This window comes from Schistocerca gregaria, chromosome 1 (assembly GCF_023897955.1).
Source record: "Schistocerca gregaria isolate iqSchGreg1 chromosome 1, iqSchGreg1.2, whole genome shotgun sequence".
NCBI classification, from domain to species: Eukaryota; Metazoa; Arthropoda; class Insecta; order Orthoptera; family Acrididae; genus Schistocerca; species Schistocerca gregaria.
Genome location: NC_064920.1, coordinates 198,416,004 through 198,443,825, shown reverse-complemented (window position 1 = coordinate 198,443,825; position 27,822 = coordinate 198,416,004). Strand labels below are relative to the sequence as shown.

Below are 27,822 nucleotides of genomic sequence, written 5' to 3'. Positions count from 1 at the left end.
AAATGTTATAGTGTAAATAAAGTTTTCCCATTATCTATACTATTACAAGTAACCTTGCAAGACATATAATGAAGTTGGATGTCGCTGTCCTCACCTGTTCTTCCTGTTGTGGAGTGGGTGAGACTGGGGCAGCTGCTACTTCTGAGACTGTTACATCTGTTATGTGGTTTTCCTTTACAGGTTCAGCAGGCTCATCTGATACTACAGCAGACTACAAAAGCGAAACTCAGGATGTAGTCTGTTACTAACATGCACACAACACACTCCTCCATATTATTGATGTAAATTTTATTTAGTATTTAAAATCACTATACCATGGTACACTTACTACACACTAAAAAATGGAATTTACGACAGTGATCTGTTAATAATGCATGATGGATAGACCTTAACTGAGGGTTACTGCATTGTCTGACTAAAACAAACATTTACCATGACGCGCACGCACGCACAGAGAGAGAGAGAGAGAGAGAGAGAGAGAGAGAGAGAGAGAGAGAGAGAGAGAGAGAGAGAGAAAGCGGGGAGGGGGGAGCACACTGTCCCAATATTATGGCTCAACTGGAGTGAAGGACTTAATCTCATCGAGCAGAGCAGGTGAGACAAATTTGGCAGAGGTAAAGGCCTAGAGATGCTGTGGCGCGGGAGACAGGGAAGAGTGGTTGTGGGCAGGAGAGAGGATAAAAGGGAAAGGGAGACTAGGGACAGAGCAGTCCAAATAAAGATTTGTAAGCTGTGTTAATGGGTCAGTTCCCACCTACATTCAGAGAAGCTGATGTTATGATGATGATTCAGATTCTGCATGCTGTGAAGCAGTAATTGAAACAAATCATGTCGCACCCAGTGGCACACACTGTGACATCTGTGACATGATCATCAACTCTTCAATGGGCCAAAGTATGGCTTTGCAGCCCTTCATACAAAAAGATCAGTCCAGTAGAATTAGCCACCTATGCACAATGCATTTTCAGTGATGAACACTCATATGCGCAATATACCAAAGGCCTCCAGATTGCCTCCCAAAAACATGGTCCCACTAAACAGTTATAAAAACGAACCACATCATTATTATTATCTAATATTATCTATGATAGAAACAGCAGAAATACACCCTCTGTGAGAGTTTTGGATACTTTTTATCATACCCTGCATCAGGAATTAACCCCCCCCCCCCCCCCAACAAATCCATTGTACCTCTCTGAAAGAGGAATTCTGACATTCACCCTTCCTCCAAACCATCCTAGTATGTTTTTATGTCACTTCTCCTTCCAGTACTTTGCCTTACAAGTCATATCCATAAAAGGAAAATGTGCAAGATCTGTCCTGTGCAACCCATAGTACATATTAATATAGACCTGTCTTAAGCTTGTCTTAATTTGTCAGAAGTAACGACTGCATCTTCTGTGCTGCATTTTATGTGGGCAGGAACATCAAGCAGCAGCCCGTTAGGATGAACGGCCACTCTAAAACTGTGGCAAGAGGTAAGATTGCGTACCTAGTGGCAGAGCTTGCAGCTCAGCACAAAACATCGTCAACAACTGACAGAATTAATTAGTGCTACGTGAATCCTCTCCCCATAATTCCTTTTCTGGATTATGTTCATGCGATCTACTTCAACTTGTCCTTTGGTCTTGCAATCCCTCTGTCCTCAATCTCTGCTATAGCTTGTGCTTCACTCTGTTCTCACTCTTTCTCCTAATTACCCCCATGCAAAAATCAGCAGCTTATGTCAGATAACTCCTCTCTGATCACCTAACTTTAGACTGATCAACAGATTTGACAGTCTGTGAACCTTCATCCTCACATTTTCTCTTAGTTGTCTCTGCCTCCTATTCTACACCATCTCTTCTCCAACCCTTAGGTTATTTTATGTGGGGGAGGGGTGAGGGAGAGGGGGGGGGGGGAAGAGAGAGAGAGAGAGAGAGAGAGAGAGAGAGAGAGAGAGAGAGAGAGAGAGAATATGCACATTTACACACACCAAAGTCTGCCTTTCTTCCTTATGTCAGAAGATAAATCAATACTCACTCCAGATGGTGCTCTCTGTACATAATTTGAAGGAAATATTCCATGTCTATCTCCTATGATTCCAGTCCACCAGTCTCCCTCTTTCTTTGTAACAAGTATCATTTCACCTTGTAAGAAACTAAGATCACCAGGTTCAACAGACTGATAAGGATACATGGCCACATAATATTCTGTAAAAGTAACAACCAAATTTTTATTAGTAACCATCATATTAACAACATCTGCAGAAATAAATCACTCCACTTCTATAGCAATTGCAATTTTTATGATAAAATACAAGCAGCAGTGACAACTTTTACAAAATTTAAAAGTTCTACGTATTCTGATGAAACTGAACAAACTGAAAGGTGTGTGTGTGTGTGGTCCATTCTGAATGTTCTGGTGATTGTCAGTGGAATAATAGTGCATAAATAATGTCTTCTGACATATTATGAAGTAAATGCAGTACCATTATGCATGGCAAATATATACTGAATAGAGGGGGATAGTAGGGCTGGAAGTTACTTTCATGTGACATAAAATGACCAAAAATCTAGCATCTACAATTCCTTTTAAATATTTTTTACAAAATAAAATATGCTTCAAAATAATACAGACTTACTTTCTACCTATTAGCTTGTTTAGTACACACTGTAATTTTGAGCAATATTTTGTGTACTGCTGTAGACCAAACAGACCCATCAAGCACCTGCCATGAGGACCCACTATTTATTCAGAGTAAATTTTTGTAATTTCATAATCTATGAAAAGAGTTCCTGCAATTAGATATAAACCTACCCTTTTCTCCTTCCTGCAACTGTGAAGGAGTTAACTTCACATAAGATTTTGGAAACCAACCATCTACACCAGCTAGTTCACCGTAACACCACTGCTCTTGTTGTTCTTTGACTCTGATGACATCTCCCTTATTAAATGACAACTGACTAGACTTCCTGGCTCTCCAAGAATAAAGGGCTTGTGCCTCCATGTCTTCACCATTATCACCCTGCAAGTCATAAAAAAAAGTCAGGCAGCTAAAATTTGCAGAAAGACAGTTCAACACTCAATTCTCACATGAAACACAGATCAAGAGACTGAACACAGCGATATGAGTGTACGAGTTGTGTTTTAAAAACAGTAGCCAACTACACTGCTTTTAGCAGCAACTTATTCACTTTCTGAGAGATCTTGTTTTACATGTCATAACTGTCTAAATGTTATGTAATGAATCAGAACTACATATACGCTGAACGTTTGGCCTCAAACAATTTTGAATGAAGATAAATTTTTTTATATCACACAGCAGTGCGCATACTTGGATTTGAAACTAACTTTATTCACCATTTCATGAGACAATATGCAGTAATGTTTTGGATTTAAGTCTCCTTGGGCAAAATAACTGTGCAAAACAAAGCTTTATGAGGAGGGTAGTGGGAACAGGGGGGGGGGGGGGGGGGGGGGGGGAGTAATTATTTTTTGGGGTTGGGTTGTTTGGGGAAGGAGACCAAACAGCGAGGTCATCTGGTCTCATCGGATTAGGGAAGGAAGTCAGCCGTGCCCTTTCAAAGGAACCATCCCAGCATTTGCCTGGAGAGATTTAGAGAAATCATGGAAAACCTAAATCAGGATGGCCGGGCATGAGATTGAACTGTCGTCGTCCTGAATGCACCAAAATTTTATTTATTTATTTATTTATTTTGCTACTTGATATAAAAGAAATCATAAAATGGAAAGGAACTGTTTTTGTGAGAGTATTATCATACACTTATCAGTAAACTAAGTATTCACATACACGCTTCAGCAAACAGACCAACTGTATAACTATTTAAATGCTAAAAGAGGAAGTTTATGTATATAGGAAAGTCTACAAACCATCCTGCCAATTCTAACATCAGGCAATGTTGTCTGGTGATTATCAGAAAAATTGAAGAACAAAGAAAGAACTTTCTTTACAAATAATTACAATATTTACTAGTTATATCACCTGTTAGATTACCTGAATTGTAAAAATTACATTGCCAAAACAAGTTTAATAATACAATGAGTAAAATAAGGGCATTATGCCGAACTTTAGTTAACTTCATACTGTGTGCAGTAATAAATGATCTGCACAGTACTTTGAGAAAATATGGCTTCTATTACTTTAATATACCTCATTATTTGTATTGACTTTCCAAACGAGAAAGCGCTGGTAGATAGACACAATAAAAAACACACAAACACACACATAAATTTCAAGCTTTCGCAATCCAAGGTTGCTTCATCGGGAAAGAGGGAAAGAGAGGAAAAGACGAAAGGATGTGGGTTTTAAGGGAGAGAGTAAGAAGTCATTCCAATCCCGCGAGCGAGCGCGCACGCGCGCACGCGCGCACACACACACACACACACACACACACACACACACACATCCCCACGATACAGACACAGGCAGACACATTTAAAGGCAAAGAGGCTGGGCCAGCATCTCAACTGATAAAAGAGTAAATACAGCCTCTGCGACACATGACAACACAGAGTTACGCATTTCTGGCCTCAATAATTAGTGTCACAGTTTCTGGTTTTACAGCATGTGCCTGTGTGGCAGACAAAATGGAGTCTACATATGTAGTCACTCATAAACTGTCTGTTAGAGGTAGTATTATCTTACACTGCAGAGTAGAAAAGGGAAAGAAATTTTTCTTTATGTTACAGTAGCACAACCACATAGCTATGTAGCAGAAAGAAACAATCAACACTGTATAAGTCTGTTACATATGTGAGCACATGTTGCTGCATTGGTGCACTTGCCAGGCACAAGTTGCATATTGAGCATAGTGTCAACTGAGAGAGACAGGGATATATTCATTAGCTCTTGTTACATGAAGCAACAAGCACTACATCTGATGCAAGAACACATTTCAGAGACTTGACAACACAGTTACGAGCCAATAACAAATTGTTAAACAAACACACTGGAATGAGGACTGCTGATCACTATTAAAGAAGCAAGCAACATGTGATGATAAAAGAGCCTCACGTCATTGACTTCTGCCAATCTCCATAACAACAATGTTCCCCATCTCTGAATGAAGTTGGTCATTAGGATTGATGACATTTGTACCAAAACACTCGATTCAATGATTATTATGGTGTAGAGACATTCATGTGTAAGGCATTCCAGCACCTCTCGTGAACACGCTGCTTGCCGTTTCAGTGATGGCAACATCAGAATAACCATGACCTGCCACTCATGGGACTTTGCATCGGTACCGCCTACCACATTGCTGATGGGATGCGTGAGGGTGCCAGAGCCTAACTGTATGGTAATGCCACGATCAGCAGATTACATGACTTCCAAAAGCATGCTACATACCGATGGATCATCGTGGGTCATCCTCATCTTCCAGAGTGGATTGAGGATGCTCTAACACAGTATGATGCACATACTCTACAGCTTCACCTCCAGACTGCCAGATGGCAGCCCACAAGACTTCACCTGAATTGCTTATGTAGCAGCATTGGTGATCGGCCAGTCTACTTGACAATAAGAGCCAGCAGAATTCCACCATGTCACTTGCACAAAACATCAGCCGAGGCTGGCGAGAAGACACAGAAATGTAAATCTGAACAAATAAATGTTAACTTGCTAATCATGTTCTACTAGTGCTGAAAGATGTTCTACATGATGATGATGATGATGATAATGATGATGATGATGATGATGATGATGATGAAGAAGAATTGATAAGGGCAACACAAACACCCAGTTCCCGGGCAGTGAAAATCCCTGCCCGCAACACTATCCCAACAATGTAGAGATGTCTCTGCTTTGCACCCTTATAATTCTATTGGTAGCCAAGCTCCATACCAAATGTTGGGACACATGTCTGAATAATATTGTACAGTAATTTGAAAGTAGGGAATGTTGCCCAATCATTAAAGCATTTATGAAAGTTGAAGTTTTATTTAAATCACATAGCATGATTTTGTTACTGTAACTCAACAACAGAGTTTGAACAACAAAGAATATTATAACCTAATCGTGACATCTCAATCCACTGTGCTTAGTGGAGTCCACTAAATGAATCATCAAATAACTCTAATGATGAAACAAATCATAACTGACAAGGAAGAATTATTATCAAAGCGAGGGAGTTCACAGCCTACAGGAAGATTTCTTCTAATCAGGTGTTCAGATCTGCTAGTACAGATATATACTTCACCATAGCTATGTAATAACAGTTTTTTAACTTTCCATTTTTCAGATACTTCGGCTTTGTAAGTTTCCCCTTGTGTGTTTGCCATTAAGGAGTGGTTTGGTGTTGGACAACAAATCCAACTCTCTGGGGTTTCTGTCTTGAGCCAGTTCTATGATTTTCCCTGGCACTTACCCCTTCTTTTACCTGGGAATGATTCGTATATGTAAGGAATACTACATTGTACCGTGGTTCAAAGTCTAAATTAAAACTTAATTTGCTGGTCTTGTAGCTGACGACGTTACCAGTAGACTAGCTATAATCTATTCTTTGCAAGTGATAACTTACTTTTTTTGCAGAAATTTGTAGCTAGGATTTTAAAAACCTTTTTACTTCTTGTGGACATGTCACATAATACACATGAATTTTGAAATCGATACAGTTTAAATTGAATCCACATGATACTCCAACTCATTAGCATTTACTGCAGAAAAAATTTAAAAAAATAGTTTTAACTACATAAATAAATGGATGGCTATTTTGTTTCAATTTCTTCTACAGACCCATTTAAATGACAAATAAATAAAATACAAAATTAGAGTGAAATTTTGCATTCATAGTCAATTCACTATGACCCACTTACAGCAATAAGGGATACATATTGTAACATTACATTTGCTGTACTTTTATGATGCACCCTTATTGGCAACATTTTCTTTCCATTGTGTACTACACACCTCCAGTGTTCTTTTTTCTTCCCTTCTGCTACTGTGGAATTATTAAGGAAGTTCTTTTCTGACAATCAACATGTTCTTCCTGATCTTCACAAAAAGCTCTCTGTTGATTTCTGCACAGGAAACACCATGTCAATACATATTATCTGCCTAAACTTCATTATATTGAGTTTTTTTGTCATTGTGCTGTGCAGTTTCGGGCATAAGATATTACTGTTACAATGCAGTCAAAAGCCCACCTCCTCCATTATTTCACTTCCAAACATATATCTTATCCTTCCACCAAGAGACAACCTTCCAGCAAGAGACAAGCATGTTACTTTTGTGATAGCAGGCTTGTTTTACTTCTTTTAGCTTTGCACTCCTTAGTGCTTTTAACAGTCTAACACCAACAAGACCACTATTAGATTTAACTAAATCTTCAGCTGACTGTAAATTTATTTAGAAACAATTAATGTGCACAGTATGTCCTACACAGATAAACCAAACAATTCTGGCCATCTGCTTAATAGTGGCTTGGTTCACCTTTGGAATGCAAACAGCAGCAGTTATGCAGGACATGGAGAGACTGTGGCACACAATGGCTATTCATAGCTCACACGGTTCCCATAAATTACATGCAGGTGGTTTGAGAGTGTGGAGCTTATGAACAATAGTGTGCGTTCCATCAGGTTCAGGTCAGATCAGCTGATGCCCAAGACATTTAACAAGAGTTCACTAATATGCTCCTCAAACCACTGTAGTACACATCTGGCTTTGTGACTGTTACCCTGCTTGAAGATGCCATCACCCTTGGGGAGGACATCAAGCATAAAGACACACAACTGGTCACCAATAATATTCATATAGTCCATAGCTGTCATGGTCCTTCAATTACTGCTCCAGATCACAAGAAAACCCACATGAATCTCTGCAACAACATAGTCTGAGCTGCAGTCACAGCACAATGCAAGCTTTGAGTAACCATTCACCTGGATGGTGGTGTAGATGGCCATGCCCACTGACCTGATGTAACAACAAACTTGCATCATCTGAGCACACGACATGTTTCCATTTACCCAGTGTGCAATCTAAGTTAACCATGGCCCACTGCAATTGCAATTGATAATGTCACTGGGTCAACATAAGAACAAGTAGGGGTTGTCTGCTGCACAGTGCCAAGTTCAACAATGTGCGGAAAGTGATATGATCTGAAACACTTGTGCCTGAATTAGCACTGTACTCTGTCATTAGATCAGCCACAGACAGCTACGTAATCTGCTTTACAGTCAAACTGTCATGTTCTGTGATGAGGTAGAGTTGTCCAACACCTGGTCACCTACTCATGGTTTCACCATCCATCAACTACTTTTCATAGATGCACACGTAGTAGCACACAAACATCAAACCAGTTTCATGTTTCAAAGAAGGGCCATAATTTGCCGTTTGTCAAAGTCACTGATATCAGTGGATTTTCCCATTTATGACCTTTATCATAGCGAGAATGTTTTCTCATTCATCACTGCTCTGGTTATATACTTCCCTTACTGTGTCTCACGCTCACAATGTCGCCACACACTCTCAATATTGTGGTGGGAAGTGGTCATAATGATTCACTAGTCAGTGTATAGTTATCAGTTTGCTGGTCAAATATGTCAACACTATACTGCTATCTACTGCCTCATCTTTTCTGTGATATGCTTCAAAATTCCATACATTATCAGTTCTCGATTCGGAATGGACTATGGTTTCATTCCATATTGGCCATACAAACCATGAAGTGTACTCTCCCCTTGAAAGATGTAAGTCCCTTCATCAAATGTTATGGCTTCTTCTGGATAATAACATTTCAAATTTCTCTCTCTACGAATTCAGGAGCAGCTTATCTTTACAAATGTGCATAAAACCTTTGTTTACCTTTCTTTTTTGCCTTTGTGCTGGCTTTCAGTTGAAACATGGGTAATGTGTTTATAAGATGATCTTTTGGCAAAACGGCAAAAATTTCAGCAGAATTATACTCCTGTGCCAAGTATCTCTCTTATTGGCAGCAAAATAGCAAAGATTTGTTTCATTTCTTCCATAGTTTGAACATCTATCTAAAGGTTTACTTGATTCATCAAGTCTTCCAATCTGTTTCAATTTACAAGAGCCTGTGTATGCAATTACGTCAGGAATTTCATCTGCATTTGTCAGCTGTCATCATAGTTACATCTTTCTCTACTTTTAACAGGTGTATACATAGAAGATTACGCATGTGCACCAATTCATTTCCTGATGTGCCTACAGTAGAAGCATTTATAACAGCGTAATACATGAAAATAATATATGCACTTCCAAACAAATCTAGACATAGAAACACTTTCAGATGACATGTAATGTGAATTGCTGTCAAATACACTGGTTTCATTACATGACGACTCACAAAGGATTTCACAAATCATTTTTGTCATATGCTTCTCCTCATTATAGCATATTTTGAACTCAAAATCGATACTAAAGCAAACAAAATGCCAGAAACAAGGAGAACATGCTTGTCAACTAAAGTCTATGAAATGACAGTAACAAACAGTAATTTCAATACTAAATGAATTTTTACACTGATTCCAGACTCAGAGTCTTCTTGTTACAGCAGCAACACTTAAGTGGTAGTCACAAATATATGTTTGACATCACAGAAAACTATCTTAACTGTTACCACACAGAAAGCATTTTACTGTTGATTGCCCTATGTACGGCTGGGTAACTCAGTATAAAGTTCATTTGGAAAGCAAGGACATGCCACTACACAGTGGACCAAGCCTTGTAAAGTACCTGGTGTTCAAACCAACCTTTGGGTTGGAGACAGCATTACCTAACCTACTGACTTTCTTCGTAATCCTGCCAAAATCTCATGCTTCATTTTGTGTGAAGTATCTGTTATAACATTTCATGTTTATTTTAAAGACTGAAATGTGGCAAAGTATTTTATTGTGATATATTTTAATATACTATCCTCTGTCATTCTTAGTAAGACAGCAATGTACCTGTTTGTTTATTCTCTGACTGAGCAATTGTCTTTGTCACTGCGACGGCGCGGACATTATCAGAGATTGTTCTGGTTACTTATTCATAGTAGATAGACACTTTTGGTAACAGGCTCAGCTGTAATTTTGTGGAGGCATATCTAATTATTACCGTGACTTCTAATGTATTTAGTACATAAAAGTAGCAAACATAGTTGTGTGTTCAGAAGAATAATAAAAAAGATACAAAAAGGTAAAGAAAGCTTTCTCTTAATCATCCCCTCAGATTTCCATATTTGCAGAAAAAGCTGCCAGACAGTGGCAGGGTTGTGGAGAAAGAGAATTTTTCTCCTATCTCATAATTTCATTAGTCAAGAGCATAACAACAACATCAAGGAGACTTCAAATCTAATACAATATTCATTTATTAAAACACAGTGAGGCATGAAACAGTCTACCAGAAAGGAAAAAGAAAGTTTGTTTAAATCTAGTAATCCTGAAAGGTAATCTTTAAGATATTCTTCTAAACTTAATTGTGCAATCCATAAACCCACAATCATTTGCATCTGACTATGTGTTCTCTGTGAACATCACACTTCTCCCATTGAAAAAATTGTAGTCTGAGTAATTATGTTTTCACTGTTAAAGGGTGTTCTATGAGGAAAATAATATTTGTGTGAATGAAAGTAAGGCAGTTATGAACTCTGGGAAAGATGTGTTCACATATCAAAGTGCATTATTTATTACTACGAACAGGGTAATATGGTTTTCCTTGCAATGACCTAATAAACTATTGAGATGAATGGGAGACCTGTATATTAGACTGAATTTAAAAATGCATCATCTGAAAATATTCACATATAATGAACTATCAAATTCTGTTAACGTGACCAAAATATGATTCTAAGCCTTAAACCAGAAGAATTTTAACCATTTATACAAATAAAAATCTTAAAAACAATGCAACTGTTGTTGAAATCTTACAACAATACTGAGTGGATTCTGGCGACATTAATATATCACTAGGAAACTCAGTGCTTAAATAATCCAATTATCAGGTTAACTAACAGCTCTTAATGCACTATACACAAAAATTTATTAGGTAAAAATTACATTACCTGTCCAAGTACAGGACTAGCCATTTCATCAAGCACCTGTGGACCAACATCACCAGAAACTTCCACAACAGAACCATTATCACTGACATTTTCTGGAACTTCTGCAATTCCCCTTAAAAAGAGATTAACAGTATATTACAAATAATTACAAATCACTAAGAAGCAATTGTATTAAGTGTGGAAAAGCATGACATTATGAATCTGACCAAAAATATGATTCTAGATAAATCAGATCCATTAATGTGGCACAAATAAGATCAACTAGTTCTTTAGCCTTAGAATTTAGTTTCAACATTCTGAGTAAAGAACGATGATAATAAATGAATACAGTGAAATATGTTGAAAAATCATCTCTCTCTCTCTCTCTCTCTCTCTCTCTCTCTCTCTCTCTCTCTCTCTCTCTCTGTGTGTGTGTGTGTGTGTGTGTGTGTGTGTGTGTGTGTGTGTGTGTGTCAAACTTCAGTCAAACACACACACACACACACACACACACACACACACACACACACACACACACACTTACTGGAAAGTTGGGAGATTAAACGTATATGAAGCAGGCGATGTCAGAGGCGAGAAAGGAAAAAAATAGTGTGTTAAATTTCAAAACAATTCAATGGGAGAGCTCTGTGCAAGGTGTGTTCCACATCTGACAAAGTTTAATCAAATTCAAATGCCATAACTATTTGTCAAAAATGTGTGGACCACTTTGAAAAAGATTTTGAATTATTGTGCGTACTAATTTGTTTCTATGAGTCAAGTAGCTGGCTGCGATATGATATATGAGAAAAAAGTGGAGATAACTTAATTATTTGTGCTGTAATCTACACACTGGAAAAAGTGTTGGATGAAGGGCATTAACATAAAAGCAAATTATGCTAAAACAAAGTGAACTTTTAAGTAAAAAGATCTCGCAGTCTGACCATCATTGTTTCATATTGTCTCCACTGGGAGTATTAGGGGAACAAGTTAATCTTCACATTTGTCCTGTATGGAAAGAATTTGGAAATAGGGACACTACATGTCCAATATAAATCCCTACAACAGATGAGGTCATGAAATAAGCAAATTATCATTCTGCCCAGATAGGTTCAGTTATTTGACTTATTTCAGTAGTAATCTCAGAGGCACCCATTTGTCTGTCTATAGGTTCATTAACCCCTTAAAAATCATTGATGTATCATGTTTGACCCTTGGTAAATGTACTCAGCTTCATGTAACTCAAAATATGAGAAAATAAGTTGTATGCACAATGGACAGCAACACTACTACATTCCACAGAGCAGAATAACAGATCTGAATAAATCCCTGCAAAGTAAGCATATGAACCATTGAAACACAAACATTGCCGCATACAGACCTCTGTCTGGGCTTTATAGCCCTCAAATAAATAATTGTTTTAAAATATTTCACATTTCACTGATAGTAAGTCACAGAACAGAAAAATAATCTTACTCAAGTTGTCGTTTAGCTTGAGACTCTGCTATGATAACATCAGGAGGAAAAGCAGATGAATCCTCCATGACTGTTACAGGACTATCTATAAATTCCACGTACGATTCAGGAAACCAGCCAGTTTGGCCTCTTAGTTCTCCTGCTAACCATCCAGGTTCCGCATTTTGGTTGGCAGCAACCTATTAAATAATTACATTTTTATTTGTTTATGGTAAGGAATATGACACTGCACAAACCATCACTTAAACATATAGTTACCATAATTATATCGCCTGGCTGGAATGACAGTTCATCACTGTTGCGAGCAACGAACTCATAAAGGGCACGGTATTTGAGCAAGTTTCCATTTACCGCTGGAAAAAAAGAACAATGGTAATATTCAGTTAAGCTTCTATTTTTAAGGGAAGAAGCAAATACAAAGACAAGTTGGTGACTTGAGGCAATCTTCCTACCATTCAGTTTCTCTCAAATAGTCGCAAGAAGGTCACTAGACTTGTATATTGAAAGTGATCAACTGGATTCCATGGGCAACAAAAATTTTATCTTCAATATTTCATGTAATTACTGATTGAATTAAAAAATTTAAAATAGTGTCACAGTCTACTCATTAAGAAATATACTCTTATGATAAAGGTTTAATACAAAAATACAAGCTTTGTCTTGAGGCAGCATAACCAATAGCACAAAAATGTATGGGCTTCAGTCATCCAGTATTTGAGAATGAGAGCACTAAGCCACTTCAAACAAACTTTACACATAGTTTCAATCCTTTTTCTCACTGACATCCCCCATAATGCAATTAAAGAAAAACCTGCAATTTTGTCCATTATAAATGGTTTTAAGAAAGCGTACAACAGTAAAGTTAACAAAACAAAGCAAAACCTCAGGCATATCAAATATAGTATGTAAAAATGGCATAGTACACAGAGAAAATGCAACTGAAAATGGGAACCATTTCCCAAAATGTGTCGCATAAACTATGAATAAAAGAAAATCATGACTGGTAGCAAAACACATTGAAAGGAAAACAGTTTATCATATACAACATATTTGATGTTTTTGCATTAAGACTTCAGCACTAAGACACGAAATTGTGTTTTATTACTCCTTTACTACTAACAGACGGTATCTACATGTATCACTGACTGTACCTGGAAAATTATATCATTAAGATGCACAGAAAACTAGCTTTTGATTAAAATGGAACACAAATTACCCTCATTATATTCATTGAGTGTTTTATAAGTACAGCACTTAGTGACTTCCAACAAACTTCAAGCATAATTTCAAACCTTTGCTAATTTTTTCCCTGCTTACATGTTTAATGTCAAACATTTAACACTAACTCATTTGTAAAGCAATCAGGTGTCTGAAGTTGCTTTACACGCAGCAGTTATTTTCTTTAAAGAGCCAGAGGTTATCAGTATCCTTATAGTGCAAATGTTGCTGCTAGATTTAGCAGTGACCCAATACATTGGTACAACATCAGGTGAGCAAGAACAGGGTAAATTTCACTTTGGAACCTGTGAGTTAAGGCATCTGCAATCACCATTGGGGGAATGGATTTGGAAGGGGTGACAGAACAGATAAAATGGTTGTCTAAGTAGGGTGTGGGTGCAGAGGGTTAGTGGAAAGTTATGTCTGTAAGATTATGGAAACAGAGGATGTGTTGCAAGGATAACTGCTGTATGACACCGCTGCAGTCACAGATGGCACTGCTTCTGATACAACATGATAAGCCTGTGATGGGACTGGAATAAGATGTGCTGGGTGGGTGAATGTAACAGGTCTTGCACAATGTCTTCCACAGGGATATAACTCATATGGCAAGGGGTAAAGAGTGCAAGTGGCATAGTGATGGACCATGATATTGTGCAGGTCATGTGGGTAGCAGAATAACAGTTTAGGAGGAATGGAAAGGATTGTGGGTAGAGTACATGTCATTTCCTGATACGATGATAGTCAAAGGCCTGGTGAAGGATGTGATTCAGGTGTTCCACTCCATATTGGCGTTGGGATAGGGTAGGACGAGGGGGACTATTTAGAATGTGTGGGGGATGCGGAATGGGAAAAACATATGTGAAGAAAGTTTGGGAGATAGCACCTGTGTATGAGGCTTACTGAGAGCTTCCGCATAGTGGGCAAGGCATTCCTTGTCATTGCACATGCAACATCCAAGGGTGATCACACTATATGGGAATTATTTTTTGGTTTGGAAGGGATGACAGCTGTCAAAATGCAAGTGCTGTTGATGGTTAGTGGGCTTGATATGAACAGAACTATGGATAGACCCATTAGTGAGGTAGAGGTTAACATCCACAAAGGTACCATGCTGTGCCAAGGAGGACCAGCTGAACTGGATAGGAGAGATGAGACTGTAGGAACAAAGACAGGATGTCTTAGCCCTAGATCCAGATCATGATGGTGATGTTAATGAACTTGAACCAGACAAGGGGTTTGTGGTTTTGGGATACATGAAAGATTTCTTCTACATGGACCATTAACTGATTGGCATTGGAGGATGTCAAACTGGTGCCCATGAGTGGGCCACAGATTCATTTGTATATCTTCCTAGCAAAGAAGTAGTACACGAATGTTAGGCCTGTCATGGTCCAGTCACATTAATTTGACGTCAGTCTGTGTTCAGTGTCACTGAGCAGTAACCATTCACAGACGGCACGGGGCAGTACTACAGTGGAAGGTATATAAAGTGCTTCAGGGGATGCAAAAAAGTGCAGTCTTTGTCATAATGCGGAAAATAAGCAATTTAAGTGACATCCCAAAAGGGCATGACTACTGGCTTTAGAGCTAGGGTGGAAACATTTCCAAAACAGCTTACTTTGTAAACTGTTCCCACACCACCATGGCCGAAGTATACGCGCACATAGCAAAGTAGCGCTATCCAAAATTGGGACTGAGGCAACTATGGTTGCACAGATACCTACAGGTGAATAGGCACCCAACTGCTGGGCAACTGACAGTCCAGATAAACTAAGGGGTTACCAACAGTGTCTACTCAACAACCATTCCACAAATGTTGCTGCACAATAGGCTTCTCAACAGGCACCAGGATCATGTACCTATGCCGACAGCTGTTCATCGACAACGAAGGCTGGAGTTTGCATTTTAATCCTGTGACTGTATCAAAAGGTGGCTTTTTCAGCTTAATCATGGTTTATGCTCCATCTGACAGATGGCTGTTGGCACGTACGGTGTGAAACTTCTGAAAGCAACCACCCAGCAACAATCATCGGAAAAGTGCAGGGAGGAGAAGGGAGTGTTATTGTCCGGGGCAATGTTTTCATGGCATTCCCTGAGTGATCTCATGATTCTGGAAGGCACAATAGATCAACAGAAGCATGAATCTGTCCTTGGGGACCATGTCCACCCCCACTTTTCATTGGCATGATGGCATATACTGGCAGGACAGTGCAATTAGTCACACAGTTCACAGAGCACCTGTGTGGTTTGAAGAGCACCAGAATAAGTTTGCCATACTCTCCTGGCCACTAAACTCCCCAGATATAAACCCAATTGAGAATCTGTGGGGCCACCTCGTTGTTAACACCGTGGACCCTAACCTGAGAAACCTAGTGCAGCTGGCAACAGCACTAGAGTCATCATGGCTCCACATTCGTGTCAATACCTTCCAGAACCTCATTGATGAAGGTGGTTATTCAAGTTTTTGACAGGTGATCACATTAATGTGACAGGACAGGGTAACTGGTTAGATGTGTAAGGAATGAGGTAGTTGGTCTGGAGTCTGAAGAACATTAGGGGAGCAATAGCAGCAAGGCCATTGACACGGTTTGACACGGTGGATGTTAGTGTACAAGGAGGCAGCACCAACAGTGACAAGTAGGGATTCAGGTGGTAATGGGGTATGGTTGGCGAGAGTTAACAGAGGCAGTCATTTATATTTTTAATAAGAGAGACCAGGCTATGGGCAACTTGTCTGAGGTGTTGGTTGAGAAGAGCAGAGCTTCTTTCTATGCATGAAAATTCCTGTCCCTGGACATAATCCTTGTTTTCACAATGACATTCAAACTTTACAGTCTGTCAATCTCTATCCCTCAATTACCTTATACTACAGAAGTCAATCTACACAGTGTGCGCATTGCCAAATCGCATTTGCTCCCTCTTCAAGATACTGTTGTGACCTGGGGAGCTGGGGTTGCATTGTGAACAGGAGGCAAAGAACAGACTGTGGGTGAGTAGCCCAGTTTATATCTGGAGGCATCAGTAACACAGTGGTATCTACAATAACATTTGTTTCTCCTGTTGAGTTAACAGACTTAGAAATATCTTCAGAGCAGCAGTTAGCAGTTGGATGTAAGTGCATGTGCCATGAAGAAGTGCTGATGTGCTATCAGCAAGACATGACGTTGCTCCATGGATAAGTACTACAGTCACTTGCTGTGCTGATGGCATCACAAGTACGAGAAGGCATTGCCTGCCAAATCTTCTGTGATACAGTGCAGCTCCCAGCTCAGCATTCTTCAAGAAAGTCAATCACACCCCTAGGTGGAGACAGCAGACTGTGGTCCAAGTTGCTGATTGCTGTGATGAAGACAAGGCCCCTGGTCATCCACCATGGATTGACCAAGACTACAGCAGGTGCTCATGAGTTGGCCAGGTGACTCAGGAGTTGGGAAGGAGGATGCACTAACGTGCAATGCATGGTCAGTTTGGAGACCGCATCTTGCAGACCATCCATGATGACCTGTAGTGGAGAAGGGGTGGTCACATGCCAGTCTTCTCCTCTGCAATGACCCACTGGACAGCAATGACAGACCATGACTGTGGTATGCATCAGACTGGTTGCAATTTTCTGTTTAAGTGAGCAAGCAGGTAGCTCATCTATTTGCTTGTTGTGGTTTCACTGAAACAAAACAGACTGCTACTCTCTCTGGTTATTGCAAAATGAACAGAATGGCTGCACGAGAATGTGTCTTTGAGCTCCGAAAGTTTTGTTATTTAAAGGACTGAGCCCACACCTGTGGTTCTTGGTATATCAGCACATTTGCCCTCATTTATCAGACCCTTCACCACACCTTGCATCGCTGTGGTGGTTCAGTAATTATTCTGGGTTGCTGAGCTTGGGTCTTTTTGACTACATTTGACTTTGCAGTGGTGAAGTTACGTAGTGTTACATCACAGTCCCTTGTTATGTAGCACTGCAACATTTGAACTTCTGCAATCCTTACTTGGAGGTTGTGTGGTAATGCTCGCCACTGTTCCTGATGTTATGTCGGCAGTACATCTTATTGACATTGCAGCTGGCACACCAGCCCAGAGCTAGCCTTCTCTGTTCTGAGATCATCCGGTAGAACCTTTTTTTTAAAAAAAAAAAAAAAAAAAAAAAAAAAAAATAAACAAGCACGATAAAATTATTCTGCTGTGCAATAATATTGTCCAACCTCAACTACCTACAACACATCTCCTAAATTGAAACATTGCAAGAGCATTCCACCAGCCCCAAAAATTATTAAATTTATTGACATCCTACTCTCACATCGGAGCATTACTATCCATCAATACCAACCACATTCCAATGAACTCCTTTGTCAACTGCGCATAGCACCTATGCCCTGTCTTGTTTACCTTTTGCATTACCCATATCCCCCGAAACTCTTATCAGCCTATGAAAATCAGGACCTACATAGACCCAAAACATTGTTGTCAACTGTACAGAAGTTTCAGTCCTATCCAAAGGTCTCACCTTCAGTCCCACATCCACGTTCTACCACATTTGACTTGTCCAAGACCTTCTCTTGATCCCTACAGTGGAAACACTTCTTCGCTATCAATCCCTCCAACTAAAGCCAACCAAATACCACCACACAACTTCTCCCTTCCAGTTCATATTAACACCCTACTGAGACCCTTTCCCTCCCTCCAATTTGGTCTTACCATCTTTCACCAGATACTTTCCCAAGAACAGAAACGTCTCAATGGAAGAACGAACAGTCATTCACAACCTCAAGACAGGCCCAGATTTAATCATCTGCCCTGCGGACTAAAGCTCCACCACTGTAGTGATGAATCACAGTGACTAACTGACAGAAGGTGTTTGCCAAATCTCTGATTCTTCCACCAACAATCCCTATCATAGTGATCCTATTTGTAAGTCAAAGACAGCCTCCCATCCCTATTGAAAGCATCCATCCTGTCCCAGAATTATTTCTCCTTGAAACAGTTTCCCTCCTCACTCCAATGATCTTCCACATACACACCTTCTACATACTTCCCAAAATCCATAAACAGAGCAATCTTGCATGCCCCACTGCAGCTGGTTACTGTGCTCACAATGAAAGAATGGCCACATTGGTTGACCAACACCTCCAACCAATTGCATGTAGCCTGGCCTCTTATATTAAAGGTACAACCTATTTTCTTCACAGACTCTCAAAAATTCCAACCTAATTACCATGTGGATCCCTATTTGTCACTGCTGCTGCAGCCACTTCTGATGTCGAGCATTCTCTCTTCTAGACTCCTCCCGATTCCAAGCCAATCATCATATTTCTTATACATCTAACCAATTAGATCCTCACACATTACTACTGCTTTGATGGGAGCGCACACAAACAAATTCGTGGTATGGCCATGTGCACTTCCATGAAATTGATGGTTAGTGCACCTGTTACTGACAAAAGTATGGATGGGACTGTCCGACATGTGGTAGTCAATGTCAAGGAAGGTCGTTCATTGGGGTGTGGAGAACCAGGTGATGTGAATGGGAAAGAAGACATTGAAGCTGTGGACGAATGAGGGCGCTTGTCTTGGCCTGTGTGCAGATCATGGAGATATCTTTAATAAACCAGTGTCAGACAAGGGATTCGAGCCTCTTCTGGCACAGGATTGTATATGAGCATGACCACCAACCATCTGTCCATCTGAGTGAATGGCCAACACTTAACTATGGACAAGAGCAGAGTTGACCACAAAGTGGTTATCAAGCTGCAGAACATAACATGTGCTATTTCAACTGCTGTTTAACAACCCTTTTCATCTGGATCTCTCCCCAGGACCAGATTTTCTGAACTATATAGAGTAGAATTATCCTTTAAACATATCCTCTATTCCTGTAATCCCCTGATCTCAATCTCTGCTAACTCCCTGCAAAACATCCATCATTCCATAATTCTGGGCCACAATCTCCGCAAACCCCCTGCACTCACACCCTCTTCCTCAGTCTCCCATTCCTCTGGTCTGTCACTCCCTCCCAATCAATTCCCATACTTCACTGCCATTGTGTGCTACACTAACTCAGGTTCCAGAGGCCAAGTGTCACATTCCTACCACATGTATCTACTGCCTCTCCCCCTTGCTTTCCCACCTTGAGCCATCAGCCCAGTCCACTGGAAGCACAGTAAGTGTTTGGATCTTTCCCGGATTTCCACTGAATTCGTCACAGCACTGCATTAAGACTGTACAAGTGTCTTTCACAAAAAAACACGGTTTGACGACACTGGGGATTGGATGTTGTGAAAACAGTGAAAATTAAATGCGTCTCTATTTTGAAGGCTTGACAAATTCTAAAGTCGCTATACCAAGTAACACAATTTTGAAATGAGCCTCCACCAGTTTCAGGAATTGTAAATGCAGAATGTCAAAAACAATACATTCAGATTCTAATTTGATGTGGTGTAACCCCAATAAATATTCACAGTGTGATATGTGAAACTTCCATTGAGGAACCAAGTCACTGTGGCATAGTTTCTCTTTGCTGAGACATATTCATGATGGTTGTGCGAGTATAAGCCAGTGACCACAAAGGCCAAAAATAAATTCAACTGAAAACAACGTGCAGATGTTGAGAAGGATGTGTTTGAAAACAATCACTGCACGGCATGGAATGAACTTTTCAAGACTACAGATATCTCTCATATTAGCATTTCTAAGCAGTTCATCAACTGGCAGAAAGGCTATAGGATGGCAGACGAAGAAATGGTGACAAGAGTTCTATTAACTTCCTTTGGTTTTGGAACAGGCCAAGATTCATTACATAAAATGGAATAATAATAATAAAACTGAAAGAAGGAGAAGTATTTCAATAGTGGGAAAGTTTCTGTCTGACGGGCTCTTCAACTGCTCAATGGCTGTCTGCAGTGCTGAGACATAGAGATGATACTGAAGATCACACATTTTTGCACATTTCAACAAATGGAAATGACCATCTTCAATACAAATACTAGAAATGGCATGCTTCAGTACAGTTTAAACAAATTACTTTTGTTTGCTTGAAGCACTGAATCACAACAATAAGAATTCCATACATCACTGTAGTTGATTGCCATGACTTCATGTGGAAACTGCAGTGAATAATGAACAAAATGTAGCATTTGCTTTCAAGACCGAGTCATTCCAATATAACTGTGAAAATTAAGTCGTGAAATGTTTTGAATTAACTGTAGAGAAAAGTAATGAGACGATCAGGTTTTTCAACACATTTCCAGTTTTAAACACCTATGCAGGGACATATTTTTTCTTAGGATAACGAGCTTCTGACACTATTACCTGGGCCATTTGAAATATGAAGAGAGATTGTGCCTTGAACCACATAGTGAAACTTCTCAGTCATCAAGACGCTCATTGCTGAAAAGACAGGTGCCTGCCATAGAGAGCGCACAAAGTAACTTGGGCTGTACTGCACAGACAGAGTCCTAGGGGAGGGGACAAGTGTACTGGAGAGGGCGCATTGTCAACAACAACTGCATGGTCACAGAGGTCTAGTCCAATAGCTGAATCCTACTAACAAACACATACCACACAAAACTTTTATGCTACAACTAGCGAGATTGCAAACAATTCTAGTAACAAATTATCTCGGTGCAACCAATAAATCAATAAATATAGAAATCAAAGTCAATAATTTCTCACTAGAAAACCAAAATTGAAATAGCAAAAAAAGGACCAACAGAAACAGAACATCAAATCATACACTGCAAAAAGGAAACAAAAAAGTTCTAAAAATACAGTATAGTGGACAACATTGCTTACTATAATACTGCCTGTGTAAAATAAAGAATATGTCACATGGAAAAAACGTGTTAGTCCACTGATAACCTGTTTGCCAATATAACCTAAAAGTAAAACTTTTTTCTTCTCTTCCTCCCTCCGTGTCCTTCCAAAGTAGTGAAGCCTTATGAAGTACTTGTTACCACGCTTTTCCATCTCCTCCTCTATTCTCTCATTGAGCAATTGGAATACCTAGTGGTTCCCGCAACTCTCTAAAAGTATAATTTTTAATGATACTGTGCTTCATCATTTGCCTCTTCTGCCAAAAATAAAAAGGATTTACATATCATCACATGTCCATGATTATGAAAAACTTTCCCAGTATCTATGGTGCACAAAGACTGTACTGCCATGCTATGTAGTAACAAAATAGCTATGAGGATGCTCAAGGTGAGCAAATTGGCACGTGGCAATGAACCCTGATGCGGCTGCCCCTTTCAACCAGTGGGACAGAATCACCCACAACATGCGCCACATCATTTTGCATGAGCTCTTCCATTATTCATGCAATGCCCTTAAGCGTGCAGCAGTCTTGAACTGATTACACAAAGCATAAACAACAATAGAAAATCCAGTTCAATTTTGAAAAATTACCTTGATGCTTATGAATTATTCTGTGTTCATAGAGAAAGAGAAACGATTTTAATTTTGGAAGTAAGTAAACATCTTATAGCTAATGGCGTGGTAGGTAAATAAAAGCATAATCTACGAAAATTACACTTAGTGAGTTGCAGACTTTCACATTTGCCTACCTGGCACTGTTGTAGCTGCAGTTGATTCTGGCCAAGCATCAGCAGAAGCTGCATTCCAATCAGTCTGTGGAGGATTGTCCCAGCCAGAATCACCCCACGATGATGAAAAGTCTGTAGGATCCTTAATTTTTCCAGTCATGCCTTTCATTTCCAATACCTTCAAAATTAAAAATTATTAATAAGTTAAGGAGTAAAGGTAACAACTTACCACCTAATTGATGAGTTGCTTTTGCTCCTTAAATTGTTTATATTTCACCAGAATTTCCTACTACCACATTTAAAACATCTTAGGAATAGTCGTATGTAAATATGTTTCATTTGTGTCGCATATTATCAAACATAGACACTGAGACAAATCTTCGCATCAAAGAAATTGTCCAGTGAATTGTTAGTCACTGTCTGACTATCTTTCTTAATATTTTTATTTTAGATTGGTACAGGTTTAGTGACTAATGATCTAAAAACCCTACTACTGGAAAAATTTTTATTTCTAATGCTGAAAATGTACTGGGTGTTTTACAATTCCTATAACAGGGTTCAGTGTGTTGTAGATGAAACTTTGTAGATAAGGTTTTGATGAGGAAGCCATGTCCGGAAAGGTATCATTTGGGTGTAGGGTGTAAAATTAAGCTTGAAGTTCGGATCACATCCAAATCTCCCACTTCAGGGTAAGCGCACGAACTGAGAAGAGAGTGCTATAAACAAGCCATTCTGATGACTACTGTCAACCTGCTCTTATCAGATTTCATGGGTGAGCATTTTTCATTCGGCCGCATGCCTTTATTTCATTCAGTTCAGGAGCTGGCCCCTCATAATGCATCTATCTTAAAGCAAATGCTTGGCAAGATAGACTTTGTCAATGGACAGACATGATACACCTCTCAGTCTGGACTGGACAAAGGGAACAGGCCATTCAACAGCCAACAGCAGTCAGTCATCTACCACGCACTGCCACTCACACAGATGAAGGACAGGACACCTGCACACTGCCTCAGATCAACACCTGCTTACAACCAGCTCTGCACTGCTAACAACTGGTTCAAGACTGGTAAGATATGACTGATAAGCCAACTTTAATGTTGATCAAGACTGGTGTCCAGCAAACACAAAAATCAATTAATTAACAACCCTACTACAACAAAGGTCAAAATTTAATAATGATTGTGGTGTTGCTCACGCTGCTAAATACTGCATTTTCAGGCAGTAACAAAGTTATGTGGCAGGTGTCATTAGAGCACAGTTAATAAAGTCATTTCATGTAATAAAGAATAAACTAGGCACTCATCTTTTCATGTTTCCAACACTGGTCTCGTTGTAAAATCATGGCTCAATCGTCGAAAATCTAGGTGGTGGTGATTCCGAGCTCTGATGCAAGAAGGCCTAGGTTTTATTCTGCTGTATTTAAAAGTTTAGTAGATGCGCTTCACAAACCATTCTTGAAGATTAAACCTTTCAAAGTTAGAACTATAGTGATTTAAAAAAAAAAAAATAATCAGCTCTCCTAATTTAAGTTAGACTTCCTTTTTATTGCCTTTGTTGCAATATCACGTAACACACAAAACATCACTTCACAATACAAAACATACTTGAAAACCATCTTCCTCACAGTCACTTTTAAAGTTCACATTTTATAAGCTGACTACAATATGCATCTTTCCAACATACCGTCCAAGATTTGACTTTTTCAAGGTCCGACTCTCTAACAACTAACTAATAATCGCTTACGCATCCAAAATTCAGAGTTACAAGTACGACAAAAGAAAGACAACACATAAGAATAATGTTGTGGTGTCACCGCCAGACACCACACTTGCTAGGTGGTAGCCTTTAAATCGGCCACGGTCCGATAGTATACGTCGGACCCGTGTGTCGCCACTATCAATGATTGCAGACCGTGCGCCGCCACACGGCAGGTCTAGAGAGACTTCCTAGCACTCGCCCCAGTTGTACAGCCGACTTTGCTAGCGATGGTTCACTGACTTCTACGCTCTCATTTCCCGAGACGATAGTTAGCATAGCCTTCAGCTACGTTATTTGCTACGACCTAGCAAGGTGACAGTATCTGTACCATTGATATTGTGAATCATGTACCATAAAGAGCGACGTTCGTCATTAATGGATTAAAGTTGAGTATTCCACCAGCTACGTCCGTTTTTCTCAATTCTAATTCCCTTGTCATGTTCCAGACCTCACGCCAGCTTGCGTGAGCTAAAACGCGTGCATTTCGGCCTCCTTTAGGAATACGGTTGGCTCACCTGCCAACGACAACATTGGCGACGAGGATGGGAGAAGTGTTCTTCTCTAAATTTCCCTGATTTACTTGTGTAATGGCTTCACCACAATCTTCAGATGTACTGTCCGAATTTTATCGCTTACAGAATCAGCAGACGCAGACCTTACTGGATGCCCTTGGACAGCTCGTCCAGGGTCAACGTGTGATGCAAAACAATGCGGCAGCAGCCGCTCCACCACTAACGCAGCCACACCACGCTGTTGCACCAACTTTTCGACCTTTTGATGCTGCACTGGAAAGCTGGACGGAATGGTCATGCCAAGTTGGATTCCATCTCACCGCCTACAGAATTCAAGGTAACGAGCGGCAGCCTTATTTATTGTCTTCTGTCGGAGTGACCACATACCGTGTGGTAGCCAAATTATTTCCCCAACGCGACGTAGCAACTCTGTCCTATGAAGAAATTTTGTCTGCATTAGATGCATACTTGAAAGAATCAGTCAATGTAGTTGCGAAATGATATATCTTCTTCCGTACAAAACGTACGGCAGGTCAGACTAATCGGGAGTGGGTTGCAACCTTGCAAGGCTTTAGTAGGGACTGTGCTTTTGAGTGTCAATGTGGACTCCCTTATTCAGATACTATGGTACGTGATGCAATTGCACAGAACGTTTCTGATGTTCATATAAGGGAACAGATTTTGAAACTAGTCAATCCCTCCCTTCAACAAGTGATGGACATATTGGATCGGCAGGACACACTTGACTTTGCTCAGGAATCATTTGAAACTTCGCAAGCAGTGTGTCAGATTAACCGGCCCACCGGGCGAGCTGCACGGAGCAGTATACAGCCCTCGCGCCCGGCCACGCCGCTGCCGCCAGGCTCTCAGCCACATGGGCCGCACAGGCAAGCTAATGCAGTGATCAAATCATGCCCGCAGTGTGATACAAAACATTCGCGAGAGAATTGCCCGTCATGCCAAGATATTTGCTTTTATTGTAATAAATAAGGACATGTTCAGAGTGTTTGCCAGAAAAAGCTCAGATTGGAAGCTCAAAACCGTTCCAGGCCCTTTGCTTCGCGCTGGAATCGGAATTGAACCAAGGATACTCAGGCACGCGAAACTTCGCCCATGGAAATTAATGTAGTTCATTCCACTCCACCCTGTGCCACTCTCTCTCACAGTGACTGTGTTCGTCCCAAAAATAGTGTGCGTCGACATCGCTGGAACTCCCATCAAGTTGCAAGTGATTATGTACCAGTGTCAGTTCATGTTGCACGAGACAGTCGCTCTTGTCGTCAGCAGGCCAATAAACTTTTTGTAAACTTGGACATTAACGGCAAAGTGATACCTTTCCAGCTCTATACCGAAGCTGCAGTTTCACTGATCAATCAAGACACTTACAAACTGGTGGGCACACCTCCGTTGTGTGCCGCAAATGTTACGTTAAATAGCTACTCCGGTCAAGATATCCCTGTGTTAGGACAGTGTAGCCTTCTTGCAACATACAAACGACAAACAAAACTTGTGTCATTTTACGTCCTTCATTCTTCTTCTGCAGTGAACTTGTTTGGTTTCGATTTATTTCAGTTGTTTAACTTGTCTATGGTAAATAAGGTCCTATCAGTGAACCAGACTGTGCCTTCAGACAGTGTTTCTTGTCTATGTGAAGAATTTGCAGACATTTTTGCACCGGGCCTCTGTTGCGCTAAGGACTATAAAGCACATTTGGAACTGAAAGTAAACGCGCAGCCGAAAATTTTCAGAGCGCGCAATATTCCCCACGCATTGCGAGATGAGGTCCCAAAAACATTACACAATTTGGAATCACAAGGTGTAATTGAACGTGTGCAGGCTTCTCTCTGGGCATCACCTTTAGTAATTTTGCCAAAACCTTCCGGAAAATTCCCTTGGTTCGGAATCGATGCCGCGATTATGAATATGTGCTCTTCTTGCAGGGTGTGTGCCGAACAACAATCAGCGCCACCGTGGAAATTCTTTGCATGGCCAAAAGCCACTTCCCCTTGGCAACGCTTACACATCGGTTTTGCTGGTCCATTCTCGAATGCTCGGTGGTTGGTTGTGGTAGATTCATTCAGTAATTTTCCTTTTGTTGTCCAGATGTCTTCCACGATGTCATCTGCCACCATCCAAGTGTTATCCGCTATCTTTTGCATTGAAGGTCTCCCACAGACTATTGTTTCTGACAATGGCCCATAATTCATGTCCGCAGAATTTCAGTCATTCTGCAAGGCCAATGGTATTCAACATCTGATGTCCGCGCTGTTTTCGCCACAGTCAAATGGTGCCGCTGAACATTTGGTCAGGACTTTCAAGTCACAGATGTTGAGGTTAAAAGAGTTGCATTCTCTGGAGGACGCATTATTGCTCTTTTCATCCTCGTATCGCTCTCAGCCCCGAGTTGGTCGCTCACCGGCTGAGTTGCTCCACGGTCGTCATCATCGAACCTTGATGTCTTTGCTACATGCGCCGCATCAGCTTCCTGTGCAGTGGCAGATACCTGCTTTTGTTCCAGGTGACATTGTCTACTATCACCACTACCAAAGTTCACGGCGTTGGCTCGAAGGGCGCATTCTTCACTGCCTCGGATGTGCTATGTATCTGGTTTTGGGGACCTCTGGTGAGGTGCGTCGGCATTTCAATCAGCTGCGCCTTGTTCGTCGCACGGGATCTGCCGCTCGCCGTCTGCTTCCAGCGACGGTGCCGTCTGGTCTGCGCCCCGGGGACCCATCTACTGGCTCGCCTCAGCCCCAGGTGTTACCAACGCTGCCTTCCATTTTGCCCCATGGCGACACACCGCCGTCGCCGCCTGTTCTCCTGCCCACGCCCACAGTGGACGCGTAGCTGCAACCACCGGGCGCCTCCCTAGGTCAAGTGCCGCCGATCGCTTCCCATGACCAGTTGTCCTCCGACGTGGAACACTTGCCCGCTCCGGACCATTTGTCGTCTTCACCCATCGGGTGCCCCGGCTCGATTGAGGTCGACCCTTCGGCCCCTCCTGTCTCTCTACGGGCGCAAACACCGCATGTTGGCGTGCAGCCTGGAGCCGGTTTTCAGGCATTTCCTAGCTCCCTGCGGTCCAAATGGCAGGGTGCGGGTGGCACAGCCTCACCTGTTGTTAGGTTCCCCACATCGTCGCATACGTCAACATGGGGTCCTCCCCATAGCGGGCGGAAGCCTTATGCCACAACCGTACGCCACACTTGCTAGGTGGTAGCCTTTAAATCGGCCGCAGTCCGTTAGTATACGTCGGACCCGCGTGTCGCCACTATCAATGATTGCAGACCGCGCGCCGCTACACGGCAGGTCTAGAGAGACTTCCTAGCACTC

At 40.8% G+C, this 27,822-nt stretch overlaps 1 protein-coding gene across 1 annotated transcript in view; it reads right to left on the bottom strand.

The window, feature by feature from the left end:
- Positions 1–27,822, bottom strand: part of LOC126336676 (intersectin-1) — a 300,485-nt gene that overhangs the window by 173,024 nt on the left and 99,639 nt on the right. Inside the window, exons 14-20 of the mRNA XM_050000627.1 lie at positions 22,238–22,394; positions 12,720–12,814; positions 12,462–12,640; positions 11,010–11,121; positions 2,800–3,007; positions 2,023–2,192; positions 95–211 (exon numbers count right to left, since the gene is read on the bottom strand). Of these exons, the coding sequence (XP_049856584.1) occupies positions 95–211; positions 2,023–2,192; positions 2,800–3,007; positions 11,010–11,121; positions 12,462–12,640; positions 12,720–12,814; positions 22,238–22,394 (1,038 nt within the window). The remainder of the gene's footprint in view (positions 1–94; positions 212–2,022; positions 2,193–2,799; positions 3,008–11,009; positions 11,122–12,461; positions 12,641–12,719; positions 12,815–22,237; positions 22,395–27,822) is intronic.